Genomic DNA, 15,576 nt, shown 5'->3' with positions numbered 1-15,576 from the left:
CCAGTGGTTCCAGAACTGCCTAAATAAAACCGTTTTCGTACCGATACCCGTTTTTCTAGAATTTCGTACGTAACTTAAACAGATGCAATTTTTCTCAGCCTGGTTAAAGTTTAATCAGCGCCAAGGTTGCGCTGTTTTATTGTGTCTTTGACTGTGTTTCAACTAGCTTGGACGTAAGTTTTTCAGAAATTCCGGCCGGTTCGTTAGGTGGACAGTTTGACCGGAATACCAGGAAAGAAAAGACGAGTCAATCGTCCCTGCAGCGTAACCAGAGTGTGGAATATTGAACGCGGCATGATTCGAGCGTAAGGAGCGCATCTTTCCCCGGTATTCTGGCGTCCAAACACCTCGACGCCCCGCGTCCTCGCCCCACTCTCGGAGGTGGCATCCTCTTGTAGCGCCGAAGACTTTCTCCGAAAGACAGCCAACTATAAAAGCCAGATACGAACTCTTTGAAGCATGTTAGAGCAAACTAAACGCAGCTTCGAAAACACGTGGAGGATAATACCGAGTTTTTGTATCGAAAAGTGATTCGGTCAGGTTTCTAAGTCGACGCGTCCAAAAGTTTAAAGCATGAGGCCTGCTAAGATGTGGGCTCTTGTGGCTGCTGCTCTAGTGGCCACCGCACTTCTACCTTCCAGTTACGCCGAAGGTAAGGATTGGTTACTTTGTCCATCGCGCTGATTGCCGATTAAAAAATAAACCCGTTACGGAAGTACGAAGCCAGTAAGAATTCCGTCCTAATTGCGAATTTGGCATACACGGTCGCCGAGAAATCGCACTGATAGATTTGGTGTCAAATTTTTTTTATTATCGCAATTGCGATAATGAGAAAATTTTGAGATTTTTCGTAGCGTTGAAAGATATTTTTCTGAGGAAAAATTTATACGACCATGCGGCGATTACTCAACTCGTTGAAAACGAAATTACTGTGAAAATAATAGATGGTAATCACGTGAGACTTTCAGAGACCTTGAACAGCCAATATTCGTTATTCTTCCTCGCTTTCGTTATCGTGCGTATTTGACAATCACCCGCGTATTTGCGTGTTACACGGTTATTAAAAATATCCGATGATCCATACGCGGTGGAATAAGGCGAATAGGTAAACCACGCATAAACAAATCCCGACGAATTTCACATTCTGTTCGCTTACTGCACACTGTGACTAATTTATTCGAAGCTCGTTAGTACTGAAATACTCGAATTCTTTGAATTTTTATTAAACAAAATATTAAAAATCGTTACCATGTATACGTATATTCATATGAAGTCATTATAATATCATAAATGATGAGATTGACCAGCTTTGTGTAAGCATAGGTACATATATAAGAGTTAATTAACCGTTACCCCTCGAGCAAGCATTACTGAATAAAAATATGATTCGGGTAGATGATAATTACCGTTGAACGTTAAAAATACTTAAGCGAGTTATTACGATACGATACATATCTGAATAGGAATTTATTAGGCATCACCTGCAGCGGAAGATACAGGTACACATTTCGTGGGTGCTAATTACGGTAAAAGCTAGCCGAAATATTAACGAATACATTCGATGTGTCAGTGAAGAGAGAATCGTACCAACGATGCCAATTTAAATCAAAGTTTCAATCCACTCTTCGAATCGCCCCAACTATAGTGTATAATTTTTTTAAATTCATTGAATCAGTATACAAGAGATAAAAAAAATCACATCAACGCGACTATCGTCCGAATGTGAATTTCTCCACAAAGGTTTAACACAGAGTCCGCGATCGCGCGCGATTCCGTACATCAGGAGTCGAGACTTTTCAGGAAAAGTGGGGGAACAACACGTAAAAGTTCGAGTCGAGCGAAGGCTAGAGAGGAATTGAAGGGACTGGGATAATCGCGGTAACGACAACGGCAAAATTGCGCCTCTGAGCAAGTACAGACTCAGTCGCGACTCCCACACTTTCACTGCGATTCGCTCCGTCAAACTGCTGCCCCTCGTGGCATCCCCGTGACGTTTTCTCGGTTCAGTTTTGCACCGTTATCCATCTAATTCCGAAGCAAGTTGTAATCTGTTATCCGTACTCCTATCTGAACCGATTTGGCTGGAGTTCACATTTTCGAAAAATTCATCAAACCGCTTCCCACAGCCTTTCTTCCACAACGAATGACTGTCAGCCTCATAGACAGTTTCAAAAGTTGTTGTGAAATTGCCGACTCCGCTGAAACCCCTTTGTGGTATGATTCTGTTCCGCAAGATTTCATACAATTAGCTTGCTAAATCCCACAACTTGTGCTTACCCAGCAATCGACTTTGGCATAAATTCTACGAGCCTCTCCTCAGCTTCTAGTTCCTTAAACATAAACTCCTTCTTCCGTTTTATACATCCTCAAGTAACTCGTGATCCTGTCAACATTTAAATGCAATGAGAAACAGACGTCTTTCGTACGGCACATGTAAACTACATTACAAACCATTGAGGAGCGAACCCACTATGAACTCCGTGGTAACCTTCATTCTTACCAGTTGGAACAATAGCAAAGCGCATGTAGAGCAGTAGACTTGATTTATTCCATACATTACAGACAGCTTCTTTCTGGGCAAGGTCTCTTTCCAAACAAGGAAATGTCGCTTTTTCATTAGCACACAATGGCGGAAGTCGTAGTGGAACCTAGAGAAACGATGCGTTTAATTGCCACATGAACAGTGTCGTTACGGTAAAACTAGAATTCTCACATCACGCTCGACTCGAGACCTGCACGACGGTACTGGAATTAATATTTCGGTGTGAAGCTTTACCTGTCGGAATTCCGAACTGTTAACTACAAAGTAAAATTTCGAAGGTTCAAAAGTAAAAGAAACGTTTATGACCGACATGAATTTCTGATACCACTCCTAAAATTTAAATCTCCAATTCCCGCATGACCTCGGACACTTTACGATCTCGGAGCACTTTCGCCCTAGTTAATTCGCGGTCGTCACTCGTGTCTACCAGACACTCTCCATAACTCGGCTAGTCACGTTTCGTATTCGCTGGTTTGGTGCAGTCAATCTTCAACCATTTCAGCGTCTAAGTGTAATCAACCACTCGTGGCGAAACTGCAACGTCGAGCAAAATTCGATTTCATTTGGTGCTCTCCAGTTGCAAGTTACGACAGGTTATGCATTACAGATACAGCTGCGCCATGCCTTCCACAGTTGGTATTTTTCTCTGTTTTCGAATTGCCCACGTGCGATGTCCCGCGGCATTAACGTGTAAAGAGGATCGTTCAGTATAATAAATAGTATCCGGACCTTCCGCAATCGTAGCTCTAAGAATAGCGCCGTATAACTTACGCTCCAAAAGGTTTGTGGAAATGAGATAATCATCTACGCTCACTATATCTACTGGCAATTAGCAGTTTAGTGTTAACGGTCTTGAAAGTTGATAATTTCAATACTCGTTTAAGAATTCGTTTGAGCCTGCACAGGCGCGAACGCTATCTTTTACTCTTCCGGAAATATTAGTGGCTGTTCGAAGTTTTTTTATGCGCTATTCAGCATAGTAGAATTCGGATAAAACTATAAAATTTTATCGATAATTCTTTTACCGGTTAAATTACAATCTACACGAAAGCTACAAACTACCGTACCTAAATTGTCGGTTAGGTACTTTCGATCTCGTACAGCTAACTTTCAATTATGAAATTCGTATCCGACGTATGTCTGTCGCTCCTCCAAGATGGATTGGGGTCCCAAATCAGTAATTTGAGTCCTGCATCGAAATCGAATTCAAGAATGATTCTGATCTAGCGAATCCGTTACTACTAGCAATATCTATTTTGTCGGGTACTTAGCTGCGTAAATATTTCAAGTTTACTTAGACTTATTAGGGGGTTAGATGAAGCTGAGTGGTGAAACACATCTTCTGGTGATGTGACGTACAATGCTGATCTAAAACTTTCCTTCTCTCATGCGAACATCATGAGACGTTAAGAAGACGGTCGTAATCGTAAAATGGAAGAAAGTATCTGGAGACAATTCACAAGCATGTGCATACGTACTGCTGATTCACTGTTAAGATTAGTTCGTAGATGGAAAGTTTTAGTTCGGTATGACACGTTTGTGAAAAATGACTACTGTATCCATTATTCCTTGAGCCGTTGTTATATCTCACACAGCGTCAAATAAGGAAATCATCATCATTATTCCTCTCACGAATTCAAGGTTGATACAATGGAGTATCCAGTCAAATATTAACCGAATCCAAGTGATGTCGTATTTTTTGACCATCTGTCAAACATCCCGATCGAGTAACTTTGTGAAATTATTCCACATTGACCGTGAGGATACATTTACCAACTGACTCATTCTTCAACAGCTCCACTAACCGGCAGCTACTTGCCACCATCAACGAGCTACGGAACTCCCAACATCGGCGGAGGTGGTGGTGGTGGATTCGGAGGTAGTGCGCTATCCAGCAGCTACGGTGCCCCATCTTCCGGAGGCGGAAGCTTCGGTGGCAGCTTCGGTGGTGGATTCGGAGGCAGCGCGCCATCCAGCAGCTACGGAGCGCCGTCTTCTGGAGGCGGAAGTTTCAGCAGTGGATTCGGAGGCAGTGCCCCGTCCAGCAGCTACGGAGCACCGTCTTCTGGAGGCGGAAGCTTCGGTGGCAGCTTCGGCGGTGGATTCGGAGGCAGTGCACCGTCCAGCAGCTACGGAGCGCCATCATCCGGTGGAAGCAGCAGACCGTCAAGCAGCTACGGAGCACCATCGACTAGCTACGGAGCCCCGTCTTCAGGAGGTGGTGGCGGATTCAGCGGCGGAAGCAGCAGTGGAAGTTTCGGAGGTAGCTTCGGTGGCAGTGCACCGTCCAGCAGCTACGGAGCACCATCGAGTAGCTATGGAGCTCCATCTTCGGGAGGCGGTGGATTCAGCGGTGGCAGCAGCAGCGGGTTTAGCAGTGGTGGAAGTTTCGGAGGTGGATTCAGCGGCAGTGCACCCTCAAGTAGCTACGGAGCACCATCTTCCGGTGGTGGAAGACCCTCTTCGAGCTACAGAGCTCCCTCGTCAAGCTACGGTGCACCTTCTTTCGGAGGAGGTAGTGGTGGATTTTCCAAACCCTCAAGCAGCTACGGGGCACCATCTTCCGGTGGCGGAAGACCCGCTTCGAGCTACGGACCTCCCTCATCAAGCTACGGCGCACCTTCTTTCGGAGGAGGTAGTAGCAGCTTTTCCAAACCCTCAAGCAGCTACGGAGCACCATCTTCCGGCGGCGGACGACCCTCTTCGAGCTACGGAGCTCCCTCCTCAAGCTACGGTGCACCTTCTTCCGGAGGTGGTGGCAGCTTTTCTAAACCCTCAAGCAGCTACGGAGCACCGTCTTCAGGAGGCGGTAGCTTCGGTGGCAGTAGTTTTGGCGGCGGGTAAGCAAAAGCTTCATTTTCGAAAAACACCGCAGTAAAAAATCAAACACCAAGCAGTGAAGAAACGTTTCCACGCTTTCAACACTGACCCCTACTTGTTTCGTCAAAGTCAATTCAATCCATCAAAACTACAATCACCAACTACGATGACATGTAGGGCATCGCATTATCACGAAATCATCTCTTACAGCTCTGGCGGTGGACACTTCAGCGGCGGCGGTGCCAGTCAGCCATCCTCCAGCTACGGCGCACCCTCTTCAAGCAGCGGTGGTTACAGCTCAGGCGGCGGGGGTGGATACAGTTCCGGAGGTGGATACAGCTCCGGTGGCTCCAGTGGTGGATACAGCTCCGGAGGTGGATACAGCTCCGGCGGTTCCGGTGGAGGCCACAGTTCCGGCGGTGGTGGTGGATACAGCTCCGGAGGAGGTGGTGGATACAGTTCCGGAGGAGGTGGTGGATACAGTTCCGGTGGCAGTGGAGGCGGTTACAGCTCCGGTGGTAGCAGCGGTGGACAGAGCTACGCCAGCAACGGCGGCTACCAATATTAAGCTAACTATAAGATCTATTAACCCATCAACAAGCGGGTAATCACCGATGAACTTGCTTCCATCGCTGGTTTTTCTCTAACAGGAAATAAGTTGTTGAACCTGCAGGCATCAGCTCTGACCATGACACTCGAAACTGCACGTCCCGATTGTTTTCTACTCTAACATCAATGCCAGATTGTTTAGGAATCGTACACGGGGAGGTTGAGTATTTTGTTCGAACTCTGCGCTATAACGTGAAATCGATATTCTTTATCTCCTTCTCCCTCTCTGTGTATCTCTATGTCTCCACCTTGGTTCCCTGTTATGTTTTCTCTCTTATAGCTGGAATCCTGACGATGACGAATGAAGTCCATCAGGAGAAACCCGCGCTTCGATCCCCATTTCACTAACTGAGCTGAATTAATTGTAGATACTAAACCATTTCGCTTCCACAGTAGGAACAAGATATGTACATTTTTATATTTTTATACATGACAAAAAGAAAAAGAAAAGAATAGAATAATTATCTAATCCAGTTGTTAGACAAATAACTGTTTACACTGGATATGATTTATTTATTATTTTTGTGAAAACGCTTTTGTTTTACCAATAAAGCTGGTCTGCTGTGAAGAATTTTACTTGGATTACATTTTGTACACCTTACCCTGCCCCACTTTCCATGAAATATATTTGTAAGACTAACGCTACTTCATAATTTAAAAACTACCGAACCATAAGTCATGTTACACTGCACCTTTAGATAGTGAAAACTTTTCGTCTTCCTGGCGGAGAGAAAGCAAGTAAAATATTTTTGAAAGTATTGCAGTGAAATAGCTTCCTGGAATTGAGGATTGACGAAGTAGAGCAATAAAATTATGCAGAAGCTGAGCGAGACTGCGTTACTCGGTTCGCGCAATGAGCACACACTGAATTTCTTCAAACGAAGATTATCTACGGGTAATGTGACGTAATTGCATACCAACCGTGAACTCAGGTAAGAATAGCGATCACGGTACTGGTCAAAATTTTGATAAAGAGTAATAAGAGTAAATACACGGGAAGAAATCTACGTAGAGGAAGCAGAACCAAGCACGGCGCGTTTTTTTATACACCGTTTATTTTTAACACTTACAATCAACATCTGGTTTACGCTTTTATTTGTTAGGTGTTTTTTTTTTCGATCGTATAACTATATTACGAATAGTACATTATTAAGTAACACTTCAATATTATATATATATGTATATGTATACAGGTGTAATATACTTTTGGTATTAGGTTTATACAGGATTCATTTGATATATATATATATATATACGACGTTTTTCTGAGAATACAATACATAGTATACAGTACATATATGAATTTTCAAAATATCCGTTTGAAAAATTGCGGATACGATGTTCGAAATACTCCAAGTTTCATTTCAAACTGTATAGCGGCTTATAACTCGATTCAGTGCCGTACAGTCGAACGGATCACGTGGATGAGTAATACCTATACGTTGACGTATGTTACATACTGTGTGCTAGTTTTTCACCAACATTTCAACCCCCTCAATAAACCTTGAAACACCTGCTTTCCAGTGGGATTAATTCATCTTTTATGACAGCGACATAAATACATTATATTGATATGCGTGTATATTTTTATGTACTTATTATATGATATGTATATACCGTTTATTACATTTGATGTAATTGATATGTAGGTGACACATGATAATATGTGCGTTCGGGGTTTCGCGTCATGTTGCACAGTTTTATTACTATGAAAAATTATGAGATACACATATATACCTAGATATACGTGTTATTATTGCAGCGCGCTACCGAAAACAACGCTATGCATAATTTTTTCGTCATAAGTGTAAAATACAGCAACATGAAGTTAATTTCAACATATACGTATGCATTATGTGTAATGTATATACGTGCATGACGAACATTCCTACGGAAAATAAGATAAGCTGGATAAGACGTATAATATCATTCTGCTGCAGCTATACAATTAATTAATTATTTCTACACCGCAATTAAATGCTATTGCACTTGCACGGCCCATACTTCCGTGTCTTGGAATTGAATATTTTTTTTTTTTTTTTTTTTTAATTAAAAAATAGCATTTGTAACAAGGTGATACGAAAATTAAATATTCATTCATATTTCATAAAAACTCTCATATTTACTTACATTATAGGTATAATCTAATATCAACTATTTTCGATATGCACTGATATGTACGGTTGGTAATATGTATACTGTAGTATAGTCTTGTCTTGGGTATGTATAAGTTATACTTACTGGCTATTCATTATTTCATTCAAACAATATGGCAATATATACTATATTATAAACTATATATATACTATATATGGCAATATATATTATATAATAAATATAACCGATCAGCTGACTTTCGGGGCCTTGTGTCTATTACACGCTTGGCTAAAACCTAGAATTGTACACACACGCGATCATTAACACGAATTCTATGTATAGCTTTCAAATTTAATACTGTTGCACGTCAAAAGATTCCGAAATTTTTCCGCCTCTAATCGTATAACATAAGCTTGATTGCTACGATCATGCGACGATTACGTAGAAAAGCATCGATCTATAATCGATATTTTGGAACGGTATATTATATTAATACATACACCGCAGCATGCACGGCAATAATTCCGAAATAAATTCCAATACACACACTCGGTGCCCAACACGAAAGTCCACACAAGTAATTAAAAATGACAGGATCATATGTACACCGCACGTTACATGGAGCACGCTGTGGGCTGCTCGGTATTCTACCGTGAATCTTATATAACACGTCTACTCCAATCAGCGTCCGCCGTGAATTGCCTACTTTTATTTATACCGGCAGAATTTATTTCAAATAAGTACTTTCGAACGTTACATTGATCACTAGCGACTATAAACGAGTCTTCGCAACGCGATCCGCGATCTAGTTTAGATCCTATGAACCGCCCTGAAACTCAGCCGATTTAAATATAATTTGTATCTATACATGTAATATATTTATTTATTTATTTATATTCATTTAGTACTAAACATATTTAAAAACAAAATGACTAGGCCTAATAGGCGATGCGGTGCTCTCATTTCCCCGATGTGCAAACAGCTAACATGTACGTTATGTTAATGTAATGCGTTAACTTCAAAATTATTGCTTAATTGAGACTACGATAACTGTTCCTGACCACAAGTGATATGACCTCGGCGATGACCTTCGACCCATTGATCGGACGTTGAAAACGCGCCGGGGAATTTCCGCAATCATCTCCGCGTATCCTTCCGATCTTTGTGCAAATCATACCACGATCACCGTCGTCACGAACTAATCGCAAGGATATTTACATCGTGATTATTTTGTAGGTCAAGCCCACTGTGCTTGAACCTCTATCGGACAAAAATCGCACGGTGTTATCACTATACTATACACGGAATCGCAGTGGCATGAAAGAACCGTTCATATTAAGAGCACCAGAAAGCATCCTATACAAAATAGCAGTATAGAATCTACGCAATAAAATTGTACAGTTGCGCAATAATGAAAAAAACGAAAGAAGAATGAATGGAGAAACGAAGAAACACCGCATCACCGGAGTTATTGTTGGTCACAGCATCCGATCATGGAACCTGGAGTTAGAACGCGGTGCTGGATTGCGGCTGGCGATCGACGTGAGGTCCCAACTGACCCAAAACGCTGCACCCGCCACCTCCGCCTACGCCACAACCTGGTTCCATATCGTCGTCCGGCTCGAGCGCTTGATTCACTCGGCCGTTGGATTCATCTTTGCTGCCGTAAAGTCTGGCCGACCCGCCGGCCAGCACAGCCATCTGTTCACCTTCCGCGGGATCGGGACCCACTCGCTCTACGTCCTCGGGTATGTTGACCACGCATCGAAATATATCGTAACCAGGCGCAAGCTTGCCGGTCATAAACGCGACCTGAGTGCCGTACGAAACACCGACCAACGTCACCAGAGACATCAACATTGCCATTGTCCTGAAGGGAAATAGCTGGGTGTCGGTCTCCGGTTCGTAACCTGGATAATGAATGAGTGCCGGAAGTCCCATCAGAGGCTCGCCACCGCTGATTCTGACCATGAAAGCAATTATGTACGCTGCAAGACTGCCGTAGGTGTTGCAATACGGTTTAAAGTGGACGACCATCAGCAGCTGGGGGAACAAGATGACGTACACCAGGTCGGAACACATCGACCAGAGCCCGTATATCGAGGGTATCGTTAACGCCATCACCGTACTAAGGATCCCGACAACACCGATACCCGTCCTCATCACCCAGATTATCTCCATCTCTGAAGCCTACGCGGATAAATCAGCTTTAACCGACCCCAACCGAAATGCGACTCCGCGAACGAAGTGTGAATTGTGCGAGAGAGAGGGCTTGAAAGTGGTTCGGGATTTCTGTGATTGTGACTAACATTCGACTACTCACCCTCTGGCGGAAGATGAGCTTGTAGACGTTCCTAGCGAACATGGAACTCGCTGACAAAATGCTGCTGTCCGCTGATGACATCACGGCAGCTGAGACTGCTCCCAGGCCGAAGAAAGACACGAAATCCGGTGTCAGGTACTGGAGAACCATCGGCAGGATCATGCTTGTTTCCGTTTCCGTCAACGGATAAGGTCCGGTGTACCCGGTCTCGTTCCACGCTGGAACACCATCGTCAAACGGTTCCGTTAAACTTCCGAATAATACTTCCGCGTTCTTCGTCACACCCAAAAAAATATTTCTGCACTTCCAATTAGTTCCGGGGCACGGTTCAGCACCGTTCTTGTATCGACTATTTATATTTATGTCCCGTCACCCCAAGGCGCATTATCACCGCCGCCCCGCGATGAGCCACATGGCTCAGTCCCACGCTCACCACCCAGCCGAGCACGGTGCTATTATCCTTGCACGATCTCCCCTCGCGTTTCTCCCGCTCTTGCGTACATTGTAAATACCAGCACCCCCCGCAACAGCAGGGATCTCACCCACGCCAAATGTCAAGTAGCCCCCAAAATACCGCGGGGCGGGCCGAAGGGTCACGAGCCCTCGCGACCTCCCCTGGCCCCAGACAATTCCGCAACGAAGCTAATTTAATCCCGTTACAATTGCGACGCAAAGGACCGTATTCCCGTGGTATCCTTACGCGTTAGGTACGTTCTTTACGCATGTGCGATATGCGAGTGCTTGCGTGGACGAGTGTTGCCGAATAGTTGAAACATCCGAGGAAGCAACTTACGCGTCGCCTTGGCTATGGCTCCGATGAGAACTGGAGGAATGGCCATCAGGATACATCCAACGGCAGCCACGTAGCTCAGGATTTGGGCCCTGCCAGCGGTCTTCGAGGAGAGAACTCGCTGGAAGTACACCTGCCAAGGTATTCCTCCGAAGACTAGTAGAAGCCCGTAGTCCATGTAGTACCAATATTCCGATGGTTTTACCTCGCCGATCCAATCCACGTCCATCGAACTAAGCGACTCGACCTTGGGATTCATCCATGCAAAGGGGATGCACATCCACTGGAACAGACGTGACAGAAGTGTGTAAACACCTTTCCTTCATTTGGCAACCATTACGATTGCCGAGCTGACAGATCGATCGAACACCAAGTCTACTGCATTGATTCGCAAAATGTTCGAACAGGGTGAAAAAGTTGAAGGTGGGTCTAACACGATAACTTGGCTATAGGTGGCGCGTGTTCTTTATCCTTTGGAAATCTCTTCGTCCGAGAAAGAAATCCCCCCGCCCCTCTGACCCGGTGAATGGAACTATTCCGAGGGATTAACTTTCTTTGACTTCAATCGAACTGTTGGCTCTTTTCATGTTCCTGGCAAGGGAACGCTAACTGCACCCAAGAGATCGACCGTGAAAAGACTAATCTGAAAAGCGCCACCTAAAAGGTTTCCCTTCGATACAACCCATTCAGCTTCGCGCAACGTACGATAATCAAAATATTTCGTTGTTAGGCAGGAACGGCGAACGAGATTTATCGAAAATAACAACAATATTTGTGGAAAATCGATGCTGCAGCTGAAATGGTAATGTTTTTAAATTACAGCTACCCGACACACGATAATTTTCAGTATTCAAGTGTATCGCGTGACCCTGCAGAAGACGGTGTGTATTTAAATGTGAAATGAAAATGAAAGGGTGAAATCTCGTCCTGCGAACCTTGGTAATTTGAATGCACGGAGAAGCCGAGCCCGCCTATCGACCCGAAAACCTCGTCGCAATATTGCCGAACACCGCCACGTTAAGTTCGATACCTGCACTCTGTATGAATAAAGAGTCACCCATTCCAGATCGTCAATACTATTTATAGGTGTACAGACGTAATCGATAGAAAAAAATCGATGTAGCAAAAGTTATTCGTAGCGAATAAGACTTACATTCTACGGAGTTGAGCAATTTATATCGTTGTGAACGGTGACTGCTTGTTATTAATACATTCAAGGTACAGAAAAAGATAAAGACTCGACGAACTGTGAACCGACGAATAATTGCTAGCCTTTTACTTCACAAAGATTGCACATAGTTATCACTTTGTCAATGTAGAACACCTGCATCAGACAAGTCCCGCTCGACCGCTGCATGTTAGCTATCCAGAAAGACCTCAAGGTAGATTTCGTTAGACTTTCAATCCTAGGTGTGGTATTTGGCTAGCGCATAATCTATACTACTATGTGGTAGTGGAATAATTGCATTAGGCTGATTCCGATACACGTTAGGCAAAATAATCTTGTTAAGCAAATCCAAATTCCGTTCAGTGCTCCCTACAGGTATCATTTTCTTGTGTTCGGACGACCTCTATCCCATTGGATACTCAAGGTTAGACTAATACCCGAAGGATTTTTCTAATCTGTTTTCGGTAGGACGTCGTAACAAAAACACCGAAAAATGAGTTCACGACACTACTCACCAGGCCGATAAAAATGCAGAACAGTTGGATCACGTCCGTATAGGCGACGGAGTAGAGGCCGCCAAACAGAGTGTAGAACACCGCGATACACGCGCTCAGAATAACGGACGTCCCCTGGTCCATGTCGATTATTACTGCCAGGGTGGCGCCAAGAGCAGCGAGAATTCCCGCCGCCCAAAAGACCTCGCCACATAGCGCTGGTAAAAAGAGCAAACCACCCATTCTCTCGCCAAACGCATCCTGCAGGGGGTCCAGCATAGTGATGTAGCCCTGCCGCCGCATCGGGTTTGCAAAGAATATCCCGCCTGGAAGGAAACATCTCGAATTAGAAAAGCTGGGTTTGCGGCCTGACGCGGGGACTGCCGGAGCCAACGACGTTACATGACGGACAGTCCGATGACGGAATGTCTGAACTCACCAAAAACGAGACTCAGGGCGTATCCGAATGGTGCCTGACACCACACCAGCCCTTTGGTGTAGATAGCCTCGGCTGTTCCGTTGATGTAGCCTCCGCCGACCCACGTGGCCGTCATCGTGAAGATCCCGACGAAGAGGCCGATGGACCGTCCGGCCAGCATCACCTCTTCCTCGGAATCGTTTCCAGCCTCTTTTTTCCTGGCCGCCCATATTCCCACTCCCAAAATTAGAAGGTAAAACAAAACAATGGAAATAACCCCAGCGATGTTGATCATGTTGCTGGGTGATGATAGATCGACGGGCGTCAAGTCAAGTTGATGAAGATGCAAGTCCAAGAGGTTCGGTGTGTTCTCTGTTTTGGGAACGTTTGGAAACCTACGGAATATCGAGCATTCGTTCGTTACATTTACCGACCCACCCGATTCTTTACCAAGCCGAACTCAACATGGCCACGCAAGGAAGTTGCGATTGTCCGCCATGTTGAATCCCAAGGTCGTGATTCGCGACGCAGACGTGACCTTCGATTGTGATACGCACCTCTGAGCACCTCTGGGCGTACAGTCGCGCAGCAGCGGAGGGCAACCTCACACGGGTACAGGTGGCATGGCCAGGTGACGGCTCTTGGGTATGACCGATGCCAACGAGGATGCTGCCGTCGACGGGGGGTTCAGGTTCGGAGGGCAGCAGTCGCCCCACCTGAGCGAGGTCTTCTGGGAGGGGCTGTTCCTTGTTCTAAACGCGAGGCCGCCCATGGGCACTGATGGCCATCGATTCCTCCCAAACTTATATCTCTTACTTCTCACTCGCTTACCAATATCGATATAATCAGAGGAACCAAACTATGCCCCTAGCTTTTTACGCGGCCTCAGATTGCACCTCTGGAATCACGAAATATGAAAATAAGTTTCTCAATCCATGGTCATCATTAGGTGTAGCCTGAAACTGTCTCGACGAATTCTTTTCCCCCGATTTCAACGGGCAGTTGCGTATTCTTACAAGCCTTTCAATTGCGTGTACAATTTTTCATTACATTTCAATGATGTCGTAAATTGATTTATCCAAGTCCAAGAATCTCAATAATAACCTAATGGTCGCCCTACTTGAGTAACTAGTCAACACCGCTAGCGTAGAAGTAGGATTATTAGGGTTATGAAATATAAAGTATGATCTGTGATTTCAAATTTTTTCATACCGCACTGAAATGCCCAAGAACCTTATTTATACACTAACTTGTTATTCCGATTATAAAAAATAACCGGCTCGTTGAGTTTTGGTAGTTTCATTCTGGTTGCAACTGATTGTAAACTATTAATACTACTCCACACATCGAATTGGCAATCACCGCCTTATGAACATATTTCCACATGACCCATTTTTTTATACCACATCTTCATTTACTGAATGTCGAAAATTGTTTGTATTTGAATCCTTCAGACTATGTGTAAATAATCCAACAACCACGTGAAACATTCCATTATATACCGATAAAATTGACCAATAAATTGTTCAAATGTGTGAATCCAAAAACAGTAAATAATGAAAAGTGGACAATAAACAAACAACATGATCAGCCCGTGGCTATATCTTTAAAAATCGCGAGACGGTTTGCCGTCGGGAATCGTTGCTGTACCGAGTTGAATAAGCGGAAGCTGCGTGGACGTCAAAATTAAAAATTGTAAACGGTGCCTGACGTCTGCGATAATTTCACTTTAAAAAATTAAATATCTATCACTGTCAATCAAATGAGCCACGTTCTATTCTTTACACATATGTGAAGTAGAGAAAAATACACACAAAAAAAAGTTATAATAAAATATGTACTCATAAAAACACGTTGAAAAAGTTTTACATAAGATTTCAAACTAGAGAAAAAATTTACTTACATTACGATTCTTGAACTATGGCGAGGAACACAATCGATTGTCACCGTAATTCGACACAAGTTAACGTACGATTACGTTTTCATTTATTTCATTTAATTTTTAAACGAAATAATTGAGGGTGAAAAAAAATTTAAGCAGCGCTTTTTTACTCGCTTATTTAGCTGTTTTTATGAATTTATTTTTACTCCTCATTTTTGTTTTTTTTTTTGCCTCATCACTAAAATTCGGCGGCGGGCTTTCGCGAAATCGTCGACGTACCCGGGCGACGGAGAGACGGAGCGTCGGCAGGGTCGGCGTCTCTAGCGTCGCGGCGGCCTCCCCGCACTGATAGCTCCCAGCTCGCAGCTAGCTTCGTCGGACGGACGGATGGAACGAGATATTGATTCAAACCCCGTGACGTCACAGCTGTAAC

The 15,576-nt window shown here is 44.2% G+C and overlaps 2 protein-coding genes and 1 long non-coding RNA gene across 6 annotated transcripts; 1 reads left to right on the top strand and 2 right to left on the bottom strand.

Annotated features, from left to right (window-relative positions):
• The first annotated feature begins 458 nt into the window (after nucleotides 1-458).
• LOC124299500 (loricrin-like) lies at nucleotides 459-6,543 on the top strand. 4 transcript variants are annotated; one of them, XM_046752744.1, is made up of 4 exons: nucleotides 459-652; nucleotides 4,338-5,382; nucleotides 5,573-5,702; nucleotides 5,775-6,543. In XM_046752744.1, exons 1-4 carry the CDS (start codon nucleotides 574-576, stop codon nucleotides 5,928-5,930), a joined length of 1,410 nt encoding a protein of 469 aa, XP_046608700.1. In that variant the 5' UTR covers nucleotides 459-573; the 3' UTR covers nucleotides 5,931-6,543. The 4 variants fall into 4 exon arrangements, with proteins under 4 accessions (XP_046608700.1, XP_046608699.1, XP_046608698.1 ...); XM_046752743.1 differs by having other exon boundaries at nucleotides 5,573-5,736; nucleotides 5,788-6,543; XM_046752742.1 differs by having other exon boundaries at nucleotides 5,573-5,754; nucleotides 5,806-6,543.
• Nucleotides 1,507-3,057, bottom strand: LOC124299501 (uncharacterized). Its single transcript, XR_006907022.1, has 4 exons — nucleotides 2,868-3,057; nucleotides 2,714-2,776; nucleotides 2,452-2,648; nucleotides 1,507-2,383 (listed from the first exon to the last, which is right to left on the bottom strand). It is a non-coding gene; the product is annotated as an uncharacterized LOC124299501 (long non-coding RNA).
• A 1,398-nt stretch (nucleotides 6,544-7,941) lies between the features above and the next one.
• On the bottom strand, nucleotides 7,942-15,576 carry LOC124299499 (high-affinity choline transporter 1). Its single transcript, XM_046752740.1, has 7 exons — nucleotides 15,165-15,576; nucleotides 13,819-14,159; nucleotides 13,283-13,656; nucleotides 12,865-13,169; nucleotides 11,185-11,464; nucleotides 10,392-10,609; nucleotides 7,942-10,258 (listed from the first exon to the last, which is right to left on the bottom strand). The coding sequence occupies exons 3-7, from the start codon at nucleotides 13,554-13,556 to the stop codon at nucleotides 9,575-9,577; spliced, it is 1,761 nt and encodes a 586-aa protein (XP_046608696.1). The 5' UTR covers nucleotides 13,557-13,656; nucleotides 13,819-14,159; nucleotides 15,165-15,576; the 3' UTR covers nucleotides 7,942-9,574.

The sequence above is a fragment of the Neodiprion virginianus genome, chromosome 3 (assembly GCF_021901495.1).
Source record: "Neodiprion virginianus isolate iyNeoVirg1 chromosome 3, iyNeoVirg1.1, whole genome shotgun sequence".
NCBI classification, from domain to species: Eukaryota; Metazoa; Arthropoda; class Insecta; order Hymenoptera; family Diprionidae; genus Neodiprion; species Neodiprion virginianus.
This window is presented reverse-complemented; position numbering and strand designations above follow the sequence as displayed.

Excerpts from the sequence above, each read along its gene's own strand:
- LOC124299500 (XM_046752741.1), top strand. The coding sequence starts at position 574 with ATGAGGCCTGCTAAGATGTGGGCTCTTGTGGCTGCTGCTCTAGTGGCC. Across the intron at positions 653-4,337 it reads ACCTTCCAGTTACGCCGAAG|CTCCACTAACCGGCAGCTAC; the intron begins GTAAGGATTGGT and ends ATTCTTCAACAG. Across the intron at positions 5,383-5,572 it reads GGCAGTAGTTTTGGCGGCGG|CTCTGGCGGTGGACACTTCA; the intron begins GTAAGCAAAAGC and ends CATCTCTTACAG.
- LOC124299499 (XM_046752740.1), bottom strand. The coding sequence starts at position 13,556 with ATGATCAACATCGCTGGGGTTATTTCCATTGTTTTGTTTTACCTTCTA. Across the intron at positions 13,170-13,282 it reads CGCCCTGAGTCTCGTTTTTG|GCGGGATATTCTTTGCAAAC; the intron begins GTGAGTTCAGAC and ends GTTTCCTTCCAG. Across the intron at positions 10,610-11,184 it reads AGCCATAGCCAAGGCGACGC|CGTGGAACGAGACCGGGTAC; the intron begins GTAAGTTGCTTC and ends ATGGTGTTCCAG.